We start from the raw sequence: 16090 nt of genomic DNA, 5'->3' as shown, positions 1-16090 counted from the left end.
AAGTTTCAACAGCTCAACAGCTTTGCAGAAACCTTACTCTGGCAGGACAGGGCAACGGGGAGTTGGGACTTCCATCAACTAGGCCCAAAATTACCATGAGTATCAGGCCCAAATCCAGAGTAATTAGTACTAGCTTCATACCCCAGCAGCAGTTTTTACTTTCTGTTCCCAAATCTTGCCTTATCTTAGGTTGATCTTTGAGGCATGAATAGTCCCCTCCTGTGCTTTGCAGTTTGGAGGCAACACGGCAAAGAACAGACATATGATCTCCATTCCATCTCCAAACTACACCAAAATGACAGGAAAGGATCTACAATGTGGCAGTTAAAAAATAAGGCCAGTAACAAACAGTTCTTGAAACATAAGCAGCTGGCGAGACTTCCACTGTGTAACCTTTGCAGCAAGGTTCAGTGGAAATCCTACACCCTGAACCCCAAACTCCCCGTTAGCTGAGTTGTACCAGATGAATTAATGCTTGTGGGCTAGAGCTGAAAGGCAACCATCAGAAATAAAAATGCTGTGGTACATCTACACAATGGAATACTATACTGCTGTAAAAAAGAAGGAACTCACCATTCACAACAGCATGGATGGAGCTGGAGAGCATTATGTTAAATGAGTCAGTCAGAGAAAGAGAAGTATCACACGACCTCACTCATTTGTGGAATGTAAAGAACATAAACTGATGAACAGAAAGAGCCAGAGGGGAAAAATATTTTAGAATCCGGTTATCTGCAGGTATTTATTATTTCCTACAACTTTTGTGGTATACTGTTAGTAGTGTCTTGGTAATATGTTTAAAATCTTTTTTTCTTGAAATGTTAATGTTTATTGCATGTAAATGGCTATTTTGTATCTACAATCTGGTAATAGATTTAATTTGTATACTGTAAATAAAATCCTCCTAAAAGAACTATGTAAGTCATTCAAACTAGTGAAACTTTTGCAGGTGGCCAGATTTGCTGAAGGGAAGACAAGGCTGGGAGGGCCTCCCGCCTCCTCCAGTCTTCTGCCCTTTCCAGTGGGATGGGCAGTGGAAGAACGAGGCGCAAGTGTTCGAGCCCCTGGGTCATGGAGACCATTCCAGAAGGAGAGACACTCAAGAACTAAGAACCTCCAGAAACTGATACCACCCCCAACTCTGGCATCCTTAAGTTTTCTGTAAAATACACATAAGGATAGGAAAAAGAAACAATAACTTTTCCCTTTAAAAGTTTTCTAATAACTGATTTTTATGGAATGTGGTAGGACTTTTACTTTCTAGTTTATAAATCGGCATTGTTTCAATTCCTTAAATGAACTGCTTTTAGAGTCCGAAATAAAGATTTTTTAAAATGTCCTTGAATGACAACAAACCAAATGACAATGAGGAATCTTTGCTCTGCCCACCCAGGCAGGGAGTGAGGGTCCTCCCCACATTCCTTCCAGGCATGCTGCATGGCCCTGGTCTGAACCCCCAGGACCTTGCAGCTAGCTATTTAAGTGCCAGATAAGGTTAAGTTCCCAGAACAGAAGGCGCAGCCTCAGCAACACAGGTTATCTTGGGTCATCAAGCATCAGAGGCCCTCATGAATCCTGGAGAGCACTGCTGGAATGGGAAGACACCATTCAGAAAAAAAAACTTGGAATCTTAGATCCCAGGACATTTCTGTTACGAGATGATCGTTTGAGCAACCCTGCAAGAATGCCAGGCTTACCCTCTCCGTTGCTCCTGAAGAGGTTCCGTAAGCTGAGTGCCTGTAGCTGCCCTTGGTGCCTCTGCCACCTATAGGTGGAAGGCTGATGGTGCAAGGCACTTGTCTGCTGGAAATAGCTCCCAAATGGAAATCACAACTCAAGAGAGCTGTGTCTAGGTATTATCTCAAACCTCACAACCTCAAAGGTAGGCAAGGCAAATGCTGGCCCATGGCATGGCTGCCAGCACTAACCTTCACTTTCCACCAAAGCTTTACAGATCAGAGGTGGCCTTCCCTTGCTGATCTGCATCCCTTATCTTCCTTTAGGTAAAATGCCTTACCTAAGAACTATGTTCTGTGCTACAATGCACCTTTCCTAAGAGAGCTGTCAAATCTCTCAAAGCAATCCACTTAACAGCACTCTAAGGTTTGAAACAGACACCCCTACAAAAGCCTCCCATATCATTCTGAGATGGCCCATATTCACCAACTGCCTTTAGAAAAAACATTTCAAAATGCTCTACCCAAGCCCACCTGCACTCTTGCAAAGTTGCCCAGCAGCTTGGCTTTCCTCCCGCTGAAGCCCACAGGGAAGCTGCCTTCCTTTTATCTTCCCCCCACAATCCCCACAGGCTCGGTGGCATGTAGAACACAGCTTCTAGTCCCCCACTGCCTTCCCTCTGATGGTTTCAGGAACAGAGTACAGGGCTATACACATCGCTGTTAACTGGCATGAGTAGGAAAAGGACTACAAACATCCCTCCCTCACCAAGAGCCACACGAAATTTCATGAATGACCTTCAGGCCTAGTTAAAATAATTTGAAGGACACCTGAAATATTGTGGCAGCTTACAGATGCAATTGATTCAGAGGGGATGCCTGTTTAGACCATGCAGTAAAAAGAGCCAGGACTCAGAACACAGCACATCTAGAACAAGGTGCAACAAAGCCTGTCAGGCCTTGAGGCAAGGTGGTCCAACAGTCAGAGCTCCTTGGACCAGTTGCAACCCACCTAGTTACCCAGCCCAACCATACATAATGTTCGTGCAACTATTGAAAGTATGGGGGGTGACAAGTAAGCAAGACGGAAATGTTAGGAACCCAGACCACCATTTAAATCCACTCATTTCCAGCACCATGCTCCCAAAAATATGTAAATAAAGTAGGAGCTACTGTCTAGTTCATTCAGTAAATTTCAGCTACCTGTAACTGGCTGGGGAGGTAAGATTTCAAAGCAGTTTACCATTAGGAAAAAAAAAATGCTACCTGTGGTATTCACATAGCAATGTTTTGGAACCCTACAAACCAGTTACAACTGATTAAAGTCAAGAATAGAGGCTAAAAGTGGTGGGTATTTTTTACACTGTCTCAAAGTATCTTTCCAATAGTGATAGATAAGAGGTAAAACTTCAGGAGCCCTAGCCCATTTGGCTCAGTGGATAGATTCCAGTCAGGGGCACATACCTCAGTTGCAGGCTCTATCCCCAGCTTTGGTCAGGGCACATGTGGGAGGCAACCAATTGGTGTCTTTCTCACATCAATGTTTCTCTCTCCCTCTCCTGCCCACTCTCTTTAAAAATCAATTGGAAAAATGCCCTAGGGTGAGGATTAACAAAAAAATAAACTTCAGAGAAAACCTGGAAAGCACCACATTTAGGGATCATTTACCACCAATAAGACGGGCATATCCTTTCTGAGGACAGAGCACCCTATACAGCCTGTCAAAACTGCAAACCAAAAGCAGGCAAACCCAGATCTGGGGACCTTCTGACACATTAAGTCTTCAAAACTGTTGATATTAAGATTAGAATGGAGGCCATGAGGACTAGACAGACACGGAAGCCCTTCACCACTGCCAAGACTGAGCTGCAACTGCAATCTTGGGCTTTATTTTCCACAAAAACACTCCATATATCATAGTTTGTTATTTTATTATACACTTTATAAAATGTCCAAACACAAACATCCACCGCCCACATCTTTCGTAACAAGATGATCTGACCATTTTCTGAAGCAAACCAAATTGATTTTTATACCCTTAAGATATTTCTCTCAAATATTTATATTCCAACTACAAAAATGGTGCTGCAAAGGGTACAGGAAGATAAATGAGGCATTTCTTGCTGGTTATAGCACAAACATGACTACTAAAGAACTGAGTAAGGGGGAAAGTTACCTAATTAAGGAATGGAATGTTTGTTACCTAGGACAAGTATAGCTGAATTAGTTGTTGTAACTGGCACCTACCCTAAAATAACTGGTTTGTAGGGACAAGGGCACATGAAATAGTGAGACTACATGTGCCAGGCAATTGCTTATACTTGTTTCCAGAAGGCACATATTTCCTGCACCCTTTCTTCATAAGTAAAGACAAATTAGAGAATAGGGGAGGCTAGGGGACTGTCTAGGGCGGGGGGATAAAATGGATACATATGTAATACCCTTTGTAATACTTTAAGCAATAAAAAAAAAAAAAAAATTTAAAAAAAAAAAAAAAAAAAAAAAAGACAAATTAGAGAACCCACTTTTAGATTCTGCCCATTTTGAGTTAACTGCGTAAAGAAAAGATCAGTTATGTTGAAGGAGCATGTAACAGAAGTATTTTTAAACCAACATGGTTAAGTGTTAAGATTTTTAGAAATCAAAATGTTTATTAACATAATTTTAAAGTAAAGTCAAAGGTAATAAATCTTCTGTGGTAATGATTTAAGTGCAAGTGATGCTGGCTTTCACATTCATATCCTTCATTCGGAGAAAAGGCAGATCAGTTGTTCTTGAACAAGTCAATGCAGCTCTGCAAGAGGGAGACATTGTTCTGGAAGAAAAACAAGTCAGGGTAGACCAATGAGCCAATCGAATCCAAGACTTCCTACATGTCTGTAAGAATTAAACTCAAACCCATCGACCTAGCTTTTCTCAAGATTTAAAGCCAGTCAAACTTGGTTGGTGTTTTACTTCATTAAATCACAACTTAATCAGCCCTGGCTGGTGTGGCTCAGTCGGTTGGAGCATCGTCGTATACACCAAAAGGTGCTGGGCTCAATTCCCAGTTGGGGTGCATGTGGGAGGTAACTGATCGATATTTTTCTCACATCAATTTTTCTGTCCCTTCCCCTCTCTAAAATCAATTTTTTAAAAAATTTTAAAATCACAAATGAATTAGTCTACAATCCTTCTCACCCGATTTCATGTTGGTAAGATCCTCTCTCCCTTAGAGGTCTGGGATTGCTCACAGCTAAAGAGCTAGTGGATGCAGTTCCAGCACCTCCACCATCCCAGCCCCAGGTTTGCACCAAACGCAGTCATGCTAATTCTGCTTAAGTGAATTAACCTAACTACTACATAAATAAGTTGTTCTTTGAAGATAAAAAAATATATGTATTTTTTAAAGTTGCTAAACATTAGTTATGGGTGGAATTTTAAATGAGATAACAAATGATAAATATTTATATAGGGCTTCGCACAAATCGTCTCATAGTTCTCACTTTAAAGAATTCAGAAAACTTAAAATACCCAGAACATTATGGGTATAATTTATGCATGATACTTTAAAACTCCAATTTAAAAGGACCTGAACGTAATAGACAAGTGAATAAACACATCTATGTTGTAGTGACAATAAAGGAATTCAAAACACACAAATGCTCTAACTCTAAGTCTTCTTGCTTTAACCAATGCTGATGGCTAGTGACAGTTCCCTCCTCCAATTCCCTACTGCCCCAAGGGCTGACCCAGGGGCCCTGGACCAGACAGCACTTTTGGGGGGCCAATCTCAGCTGTACCCCGGAACCTCCCAAGAAAACCATACCCAGAAGTTCTGAGTGAAGGGGCCTGGGCAGCAAAAAGTCTTAAAAATTCCCTAGTAAAGTCTAATGTGCACCCACCATTGAAAACTTTTGTTCTCCAACTTTTCTGTGCAAATTAAGCTAGACATCAATATATATTTTTCTTCCTTTCTAAACCAAAAAGGAGTATCATAAGACATTTAGCAAAACTAGATGACAATTTATTTTAAAAATTGTTTTCCATGAAAACTCCAGATAATTAAGAGCTGTAAAATGGTATGATAGGTGTGTTCACAAATTATTAGAACAGATTCTTCAAAGTGTGGTCTACAGAACTTTGAGAAGGAGGCAGGGTAGCCACCATCAAGAATGCTCTTTTCAAAAGCAGTGTTTCACCAAGACATTCTGAATTTGTTTTGCAGTAGATAACATACTGTAACAACTGGCTTCCACCTACACTACAGGGGATTAAAGCCATAAAGCAAACCCCACCTGCTTAAAGATATTGGGATAACTGGAAAATAATTAAAAACAAACAACAACAAAAAACCCGAAAAAGTTGTTGGCTTAATCTGAATACTTACCCTAGCATGCTTTATTTCCAGTTCAGACATTTCAATTAAATTCTTTCTAAATGCTGCCACTCTCTTTCGTTTGAAATTGCTTAGTTCTACAAAAGAGAAAGTTTCAAAAAAAGTTAACAATTTTCATCTTTAACTTCCAAATATCATTCTTACAAATAAATGATCTCCAAAGCTTTGAAGCACTGCCATATTTTCTCACATTTCTATTATATCTGCAATTAGTACACATCCCATTCTATGGACACTGTATTATGCTTGCCATTACCTTTAAATAAGCAACACCACTCAATCACTGAAGAATCAAAATTCAGAGGACTATTGGAGAATCTCTGAGATGAGCAGCTTTGTCCTTAACCAAAGTTTGTAGACAGAGGGTTGGGAGGTGGTGAGCCACACATACTTGAACTAACGGCATTTTAAAAAATGTATTTTACTGATTTTTTACAGAGTAGGAAGGGAGAGGGATAGAGAGTTGGAAACATCGATCTGCTGCCTCCTGCACACTCCCCACTGGGGATGTGCCCGCAACCACGGTACATGCCCTTGACCAGAATCGAACCTGGGACCCTTGAGTCCCCAGGCCGATGCTCTATCCACTGAGCCAAACCGGTTAGGGCATAAGAACAATTTTTTTTAATTCTGAAAACCCTTCCCTGCTCAAATTGGTGCGGTAGGGTACTTAGGAGCAAATTTATCCTCTCGTACCATGTCTATACAGCACTGTCCAACGGAAATATAATGCAAGCAGCCACATTAAAAACTAAAAACTCATACACAAAATTTTTATACTGATGTGTTAATAGCCACATCTTGGCTAAATGGGTCTTCCCAGATGTCAAGATAAGCTCCCCAGGATCAAGACTCTACACACTAACCCTTCTGTCTCCCCACACCATTGTTTATCTATGCTCATTCAAATAACTCAAATCCGTCAGCCACATATCTTACAAAGAACTGGGACTAAAGTTAAGACCCGTTAATATCTGAATGGTCTGTAATATGGTACTTTTAAATATCATACACCCAGGCTTATCCTAATATATAAAAATCCAGGGTCCGTAACATCCAAAACGACTGAAGGCTCGACCAACTGGAAGTCAGTCCTGCAGTCAGTGCTGGGCTGCCGTGGTGACCCAGCACTGACTGTGCTGCTTCGGTTGCTGTGACCCAGCACTGACTGCCGAGGAGGCTGCGGATCAGGCCCAGAGAGGCCTCTGTGGCAGCTGTTGATCAGCCCTTGCCTCTCTTTCTCTCGAGGCCTGGCCAGCAGCCACGCAGCCTCTTTCTTAGGCCTCTGCTGGGGCTGCTAATCAGCCCCGTTGATATGCCTGGAGATGCTGACTGGCATAGAAACCAACCAATCAGAACCAAATCTGGGTGAACTGCGAAGGCAGTGGGGCTGAGGGTTTTAAAGGCTTTCACCCTTTTTAAGCAATCCTATCCTATATAATCTACCTATAATACTAAAAGGGTAATATACTAATTAGACCGGGTCTACCTGCCATCTTCCAGACATCCGACTTCCTTCCAGACAAAGCCATAGTGGTGGGGGACAAGGCAGAGGCCATTAGGGGCTATCAGGCCAGCAGGGGAGGGCCGTTGGGGGCAACCAGGCCGGCAAGGGAGGACAGTTAGGGGTGATCAGGCAGGCAGGCAGAGGCAGTTAGGGGCAATCAGGCAGGTGAGTGGTTAGAAGCCAGCGGTCCCAGATTACGAGAGGGATGTACGACCACCGGTTTAGGCCCAATCCCACAGGGTGTGATTGGAGAGGGTGCAGGCTGAGCTGAGGGAACCCCCGCCCCCCCAATCCCCCATGCACAAATTTCCTGCACTGGGCCACTAGTAATTTGAATAAAGAGGATAAAATCTGTAACACAGGAACAACCTTAGGCAATAAGGACAGGCCTAAATTGGCACCATTTAAAAACTTTTTTTCTTTAATCCCCTTCTCTAAAACTTTGAGAGCCATTAAACTTTGGCCTGTATCAGTGATGGCGAACCTTTTGAGCTCGGCGTGTCAGCATTTTGAAAAAACTCTGGTGCCGTGTCACATACAGAAATTTTTTGATATTTGCACCCATAGTAAAACAAAGATTTATATTTTTGATATTTATTTTATATATTTAAATGCCATTTAACAAAGAAAAATCAACCAAAAAAATGAGTTCGCGTGTCACCTCTGACCTGCGTGTCATAGGTTCGCCATCACTGGCCTATATAATAATCTAAGATTTTAACTCAAGTCATTTTAAAGTATGTTCCTTATAAATTTAAATTAGCTGCTAAAATGGGCAAGAAGAATAGGGCAATAAGAAGGAGGTTTGATGATCCTCTCCCATCAGTGCTGTTTCTCTAAAATCAATGAAACCTTTTTTAAAGGAGGTTCCTTTTGAAAGAATTTAAAAGACAGCCGCCTGTGTGTCTGCATGCCATCTGCAGTTTTTGTACAGAGAAGTTCTGCTCCTTATAGTTAAGGCATTACAGTCTTGAATAGGTATGAGCCAAGACAAAGGAGAATTGTACTACTGTTCATGGACAGCTATTATCAGGACACTTTCAAATATGCTTAGATTTTTTAAACCACAGGAAAGGAAAAAAGTTTTGAGAAAACAAAGTCTTAAAATGAGATTTGGATTTCTCAAAGGAACCTGAGTTTTGAGGGGGGTAGGAACATGTTTTGAGGTTGTGTCAAGTATAGACTCACTATAATTAAGTTTGTTCTTTCTAAAAGACACATTCTTTACTTTTTGGTTTGGCATGTTCCATGGACCCTAAGAACTATAGGGCAGTGAGATCCCTTAAGGAAAAGACTACATGGTGCACCATCTCACCTCAAAGCAAAAATGGGGGAAGGCAAGAAAAGCCCTGTGGACATGGACTGGAACTACATCATCAACATGGATTTATGAATTTTGAAGGGAGAGAGAAGCCAAATGCATGTGCACATGTGTGCACATATCCCTATTATTTCCTCACTGTCAGAACAAGGGCCAGAAACAGAGATTCTCCAGAATCAATGAGCATATTTAGCACCCAATCTTGTTACTAATTCCTTAAGTAACAAGGGCTTGGGCTTCTGAAAGAAATGGCAGGTTCTAGGCCTGGAGATGAAAAGATGTAGGATTAACATAAAACATCTAACTGTTCAAAAGAATGGGGGGCGGGGGAGAGCAGCCAGCATGGTTCATTGGTAGAGTGTTGACCTATAAACCAGGAAGTCACAGTTCGATCCCTACTAGGGGACATGCAGGAGGCAGGCAATCAATGGTTCTCTCTCATCGTTCATCTTTCTATCTCTCTCTCCCTCTTCCTTCTTCCTCAAAATCAATAAAATTTTTAAAAAAGAATGGGGGGGTATGTCATAAGAACATGTCAGCTTAAAAGCACTTTCTCACTGGCTGACTGTACAATGAGTACCAAAATAGCTATTATGATAAAATTCAAAATTATTTTAGAATATAGGAGTCCATCTTAAAAAAAATAGGGAAAAAGGGCAGGCTTATACTTTAAAAATTGATGTCAAGTGCTAATTTGGAAAGGGAATGCTAGAATTGGAGGGAGGGGGAAATCACTTCCCAAATCTCATACAACCACAAGGGTAGAGGTTGGTTCAGGCAAGAACCAGCATAAGCTACATTTAGGGGAAAAGTTTGATGAATAAGATATATGCATGGTCTTAAATTGTCTCCCCGTGAATTAGTAATTAGTGGCATAGAAAAAAAATATCAACTATACGGTGGAGAAATATAACAACACATGTCTAGGTAATAAAAATTAATACCTTCAGATACCATACCCTAAGAAGCACATTATTTATATAGTTTTCTGTTGGAAATGGATAACTGGTATCTAACGAGGAAATAAACCAACCAAAAAGTAGCATTCTATTTTTAATAAGAGACTATGAGTGAAATAAGCCAGTCAGAGAAAGATAAATACCACATGATCTCACTCATTTGTGGATTATAGAGAACAACATAGACTGATGAAAAGGGACAGACCCAAAGACTGAGAAACAGCGATCAGGCTATCAACCCCCAGAAGGAAAGTAGGGGATGGCGGGGGTAAGGGGAAGAGATCAACCGAAGGACTTGTATACATGTGTATAAGCCAAACCAATGGACATGGACAACAGGGGGATGGGAGCATGAGTTTGTGTGTGGGGGGGAGGTTGGGGGTTAATGGGGGGTATGAGGACACATTTGTAATACCTTAACTAATAATAATAATAATAAAAAGAGAGACTATGGTCCTCAAAAAGGCAAATTATCTTTTTAAAAAATGAACAGCCCTAACCAGTTTGGCTCAGTGAATAGAGAATCAGCCTGCAGACTCAAGGGTCCCAGGTTCGAGTCCAGTCAAGGGCATGTACCTTGGTTGCGGGCACATCCCCAGTAGGGAGTGTGCAGGAGGCAGCTGATCCATGTTTCTCTCTCATCGATGTTTCTAACTCTCTACCCCTCGCCCTTCCTCTCTGTAAAAAAATCAATAAAATATATTTTTTTAAAAATAAAATAAAAAATGCACAAACATTTAGGGAAAAAAGACCATAATACATAAAACTTAACCGCAAACTCAAATGTTTGAAGAAGAAAAAAAAAAGCACCAATCTACACTAATAAAAGAGAAACATGCAAATTGCTGTCACTCTGCTACCCTTCCCATTGGCTAATCAGGGGGATATGCAAATTAACTGTCAGCCAAGATGGCGGCCTGCAACCAGGCAGCTTGAAGCGAACATGAGGCTTGCTTGCTTCAGTGACAGAGGAAACCAACGTTCCCCACCTGCCACTGCCAGCCTCTGAGCTTGCAATTTGAAACATTGTTACAAATATAGAAGCTAAACAAAACCCCAGAAACCTGCTTTCAGCCAGCTGGGATCTCAGAGCTGGAGTTGAAACAGTGTTTCGATTATAGAACCCAAACAAACCAGATACCTGCTTTCAGCAGCCCAGGCCTAAGAGCTGGAGCCAAGCCTCAGAGCTAAAGCTGGCCCAGAATAAAAAAAAGAATAAAAAAGAAAAAAAGGAGCGGTTGGGAGCTTCAGTCACTTGCCAGCCTGAAAACAGCCCTCAGCCCCTCACCCAGACTGGCCAGACACCCTAGTGGGGACCCCCACCCTGATCCAGGAAACCCTTCAGGGCAAACCAGCCGGCTCCCACCCGTGCACCAGGCCTCTATCCTATATAGTAAAAGGGTAATATGCCTCTCAGCACTGGGATCAGCGGAGCCGCGAGGCCTCCTGGCACCGGGATCAGCGTGACCGGGGGCAGCGCCCAAACCCCCTATCACCCTGCTGCTCTATGTGTGACAGGGAGCGGGGCCACAACCTCCCTATCCGCCCTGTTCTGTTCGTGACAGGGGAAGGCGCCCCAAACCCTTGATCAGCCCTGCTCTGTGCCTGATGGGGGGAGCTCCCCAACCCCCTGATCACCCTCGGGCCCTGCTCTGTATGAGACATGGTAGAGCCATAACCTCACCATCGGCCCTGCCCTGGGTGTGACAGCGGCAGTGCCCCAACCCCCCCCCCCCCATGGGCCCTACTCTGTGTGTGACGGGGTAGAGCCATAACCTCCCCATCGGCCCTGCCCTGAGTGTGACAGTGGCAGCACCCCAACCCCGATCGGCCCTGTCTGTGCGTGACGGGGTGGCACCGCAACCTCCCCATTGACCCTGCCTTGAGTGTGACGGGGGCGGTGCCCCAACCCCCCAATCGGCCCTACCCTGAGCGTGACTGAGGGTAGCATCTCAACCTCCCGATCCACCCTGCTCTGTGCATGACAGGGGGTGGCGCCTCAACTCCCCAATCAGCTCTGTTCTGAGCCCGACCAGGGGCTGCACCTAGGGATTGGGCCTGCCCTCTGCCACCTGGGAGCAGGCCTAAGCCAGCAGGTCGTTATCTCCCAAGGGGGTCCCAGACTGCGAGAGGGCACAGGCCGGCTGAGGGACCTCCCCTCCCCCTCGAGTGCACAAATTTTTGTGCACCGGGCCTCTAGTCTATATTATAAAAGGCCTGTGGCCAAAACGCCATAACGTCCAAAGACCGGTCACCAGGAGGTGCATTGATGGGTCCTGCGGAGCACTGGGTCTGGGACTCGCGTGATTTCGTGCGCTGGGCCTCTAATGCAGTTATAAAAACACACACATGGGAGCAAGTGTGCCAAATTAGAAAACAGAAAGAACAAACTGTGGACAGGTAGGTGTCCACAACTAAAGGATGTATGTATGGTGTTCTCTGCACTATTTGTGCAACTTCTCTCAGTGAGGTTGAAATAATCTATAATTACAAAAGCCTAATATGCTAATTACACCAGACATCCTTCTGGAAGCTGGGGCTGCAAGGGAAGCCCAGGTCCTGGGTGCCAGAGGGAAGCTGGTGCCAGCAGCTGGGGGAAGGCCTACTCTTGCATGAATTTCGTGCATTAGGCCTCTAGTTTACAAGTAAAAGGTAAAGGTAAAGAGTGGCCCTGCTCTACCTTCTTTTGCAGATTCAGAAAGCTGTTCAAATTTCTGGCAGCATTCTTGCTGGTGTGCCTCAGCCAACTTGACATCTTTGCTTTTTAACCGGGCCTTATCCAACGCTTTGTTTGAGTTCTCATAGTCAATGAGGGCTTTGGTACGCCTGTATAAGAGATCCTGAGAAGAAAATTAACAGATAAAAACATGGTAAAATATCCCAAGTACTCTAGTGCCAATGCACTACCTGAAATGTCAACATCTAGTCTACTTCATGACCGCCCCCGCCCCATTATTTTTTTAATTCCAAGATCAGTCTTGGAAGAACTCTTATGGCATTACTGAGAAGTTTTTCTGAATTGTTCATGTGAGTCAAAAGAAAAAAAAAACAACAGTGAAAACTGAAGGATTTCTTTTTCTAGGAAAGTAATTTCAGAAAATTAACCATTGTGTATTGAACATGTGCAATGACTGCAAGGTGAGTCAAATGATGCAGATAGAATGCAAAGTGGGCAATGAGGTAGTTAGAACATTCTTATAACCTTTTCCAGAGAACCCAGCCTCTGGAAGTCTACCCTGAGGACCTAATCTGAAATATTCTTAGCAATGTTGCAGCAAAGTAAAAGTTACCTTAGTATCTAAAATGGGAAGTTATGCCCTAGCCAGTTTGGCTCAGTGGATTAGCCTGCAGACTAAAGGGTCCCAGGTTCGATTCCAGTCAAGGGCACATGCCTAGGTTGCGGGCTCAATTCCCATTGGAGGGCATACAAGGAGGCAGCCAATCAATGATTCTCTCTCATCATTGATCTTTCTCCTTCTCCCTTCCTCTCTGAAATAAAAATATATTAAAAAATAATTATAATAAAATGGAAAGGTCTGCATGTATGACAGACATCTAAGATTCAATTATGTCCCTCTTTGTATATATGCAAAAAAATTTGTTTATCATCAGCACTTAAATTCATATAAAGATAGTCAAGAATAGTCAAGAATGTGTAAAAAAAAAAAAAAATCCAAATATAAGACTAAAGAAACATGCCAAATGACAAATTAACTAAAACAAAACTAAACTAAGGGGAAAATAATGAATTTCTACATTCTGACAGCATTTTTCTGTTACATATTTTCCCTATCTAATCTTATGTCTGATTCATTATTTCACACAAAAATGACAGGAAACATTTTTGTTCAGGGTTGTGTAGAAAGTGGAGAATGCATGTTTCATTCTAAAAGGTCATTCTGCTCCCAATTAGTCTTGCTTTTTTAATAAATAATGCTTAATGACAATTGCAATTCAATAAAACTCAGAAATCCCAAAACCTTTTCTGCCTCAGAAATAGCCCCTTCAGAAAGTCTTCAGTTATGTACTGCATCAAATAACTCATAACCCCCAAACTATTTATGTATCTGTCTTCTCAAGTACAACCGCTATTGATCTCAAGTAATACAAGGTAAGGATACAATGCCACAAAAAGATACATAACTGTGGGAAAATTTCAATCTAAAATGAGACTGAAAGACATGAAATGAAGAACCTCATGCATGTGCCCGCAGAACAGAACTTAAGAACTAGCAGGCTACTTTCCTGTAAATGCCTGATTTACAGAAGAATCTCCTGACCAATGAACCTCCACCCATGAACTTACTGCTTGAACTTATTTCGTGGACAGACTTCCCACTCTTTGTACCCTCCTTGCCCATAAATCCGCTCCACACCCTCACCAGACTCACATGTAGCTTACTATTGTTGCATGCCTTTTCCAAATTGCCATTCCTCAATAAACTCAATTTCTGATAACTCAAGCTTGCCTCAATTTACATCTCTATTTAGATCCTCATCACTTACATAAACAATCCTGACAAATTCCTATCTTCCTTCATTTTTAACAAAAATCTCTAACATCACACCTCTTAAAAGTCATGGCAAGGCAGACGTAAAGAACTTACCTTAGCAGCCTCTATGTTGAGCATATAGTATCGAAGGAGCTCTGTCAACTTTAAATCTTCATCTGAGGAGACTCGACTCTCTACTTTCTTTTAGAATAAATACAGATCATCATCAAAGTAGATATCAACAGATTATAAAATATATAAAGAAAACCAAAATAAAAATCCTTACCCTAAGTTTTTCAAACAGCTCAGCAACCTTCAACAGGTACCTAAAATATATACAGGAATGGGTAAATTCAGGAGTCTTAGCCTTTGGTGCTTTAGAATTAACATATCAAAATATTGTTTTCATCACTAGATTTGGCCCATTCTAGTAGAGAAGATGACTATAAAGTTGAACACACTTATAGTGTCGTAATCATGGGTATCAACCTGTTGGTACACTACCCCCCTTCAGCCATATTGCCATGAAGAACCTGTGCTCCAATTTTAATTATCAGTATTTTTTATTGATATTATGCGTGTGCGTGCGACAGAGAGAGATGCGACAGAGAGAGAGAGAGAGAGAGAGAGAGAGAGAGAGAGAGAGAGAGAGATTGATTAACATCAAATTGGTTGTCTCCCAGGAGCCCCAATCAGGGATCAAACCCACAATCTAGCTGTGACCAGGAATCGAAGCCGCCACCTTTCGGTGTACATGACACCCCAAACATCTGAGTCACACTGGCCAGGGCGTGTCCCCAATTTTTATCTAATGCTAAATCTGTGTTAACCAAAGTCAGGTTCTAATGAACCATCAGGTGTGCCCCAAAGCCATTAAGTATAAACTATTTCACCTTGGTTCCGCCATTAGCTGACTTCCACTTTCAAATCAGAAATACTGCTGCCTGTTATACTAAGCCTAGGTATTAAATAGAATACTGTATCACACCAAAAATGGCCGGGCTAAAGAAACTGAAAAATATAAATTTTTAAAAAGCTCAAGATCAGACTGGGATCATTACATTATCCTTATGACCACTTCCATCAAATCTCTTTCCAAGATATTGCCAAGTAAAGTGCCAAGAACTATGTGGAACAGAACATACAAGGCAAACTTCAAAAAAAAGAAAACAAAAAGTAGTAGAGACATGTAATACAGACTCAATAATCACGTCTGGTACAGAAGTGCCCTCTGAGTCCACTACAAAGTGTCTGTGTGTTCAGAGAGTGTATAAGATTTTAGCTACTAGAAACTATCTTATCTACCTTTGATAAGCTTGTACTCAAGAGAACTGAAATTATGTAGTCACTACTCACTATATTTTCAATCATACCACCTACTAGTTTTGGATTAGAGAATTTAGGGAATAGCTTTCCAACAAAAACTTACTTTTTGATGACTGTGGGTTCCTCTAAAGCCAGGCTATGCAGGCAGGCTGCAGTGTGGATATAGTCATCTGCAACATCTGTAGAAACAAGAACAGCCTTGTTTATATGAACAGAACTGGCACATTAGCAAAGGTAGGTGGCTAGTGGGTGAATGATATTTACTTTTATGAGATCTGGTCATTTTGTCAGCTTTTGCACATGAATCCTTGATCCTATTATAATAGTTAATGAGGAAATTCTTCTCTTGCTCAAAGAAGTCATCTACCTCCTAAAAGGAGAGGGGGGGAAAAATTTAAGAAGCAAAACTTAAAAATATGAATATGTGTTT

General features: G+C 42.0%; 1 protein-coding gene across 1 annotated transcript in view; it reads right to left on the bottom strand.

The window, feature by feature from the left end:
• Window positions 1-4294: 4294 nt before the first annotated feature.
• SNX5 (sorting nexin 5) overlaps window positions 4295-16090 on the bottom strand; it is a 28212-nt gene continuing 16416 nt past the window's right edge. Inside the window, exons 8-14 of the mRNA XM_059705463.1 lie at window positions 15925-16030; window positions 15764-15839; window positions 14621-14660; window positions 14449-14535; window positions 12522-12681; window positions 6046-6131; window positions 4295-4491 (exon numbers count right to left, since the gene is read on the bottom strand). Of these exons, the coding sequence (XP_059561446.1) occupies window positions 4441-4491; window positions 6046-6131; window positions 12522-12681; window positions 14449-14535; window positions 14621-14660; window positions 15764-15839; window positions 15925-16030 (606 nt within the window). The 3' untranslated portion in view covers window positions 4295-4440. The remainder of the gene's footprint in view (window positions 4492-6045; window positions 6132-12521; window positions 12682-14448; window positions 14536-14620; window positions 14661-15763; window positions 15840-15924; window positions 16031-16090) is intronic.

The sequence above is a fragment of the Myotis daubentonii genome, chromosome 8 (assembly GCF_963259705.1).
Source record: "Myotis daubentonii chromosome 8, mMyoDau2.1, whole genome shotgun sequence".
Classification (NCBI taxonomy): domain Eukaryota; kingdom Metazoa; phylum Chordata; class Mammalia; order Chiroptera; family Vespertilionidae; genus Myotis; species Myotis daubentonii.
This window is presented reverse-complemented; position numbering and strand designations above follow the sequence as displayed.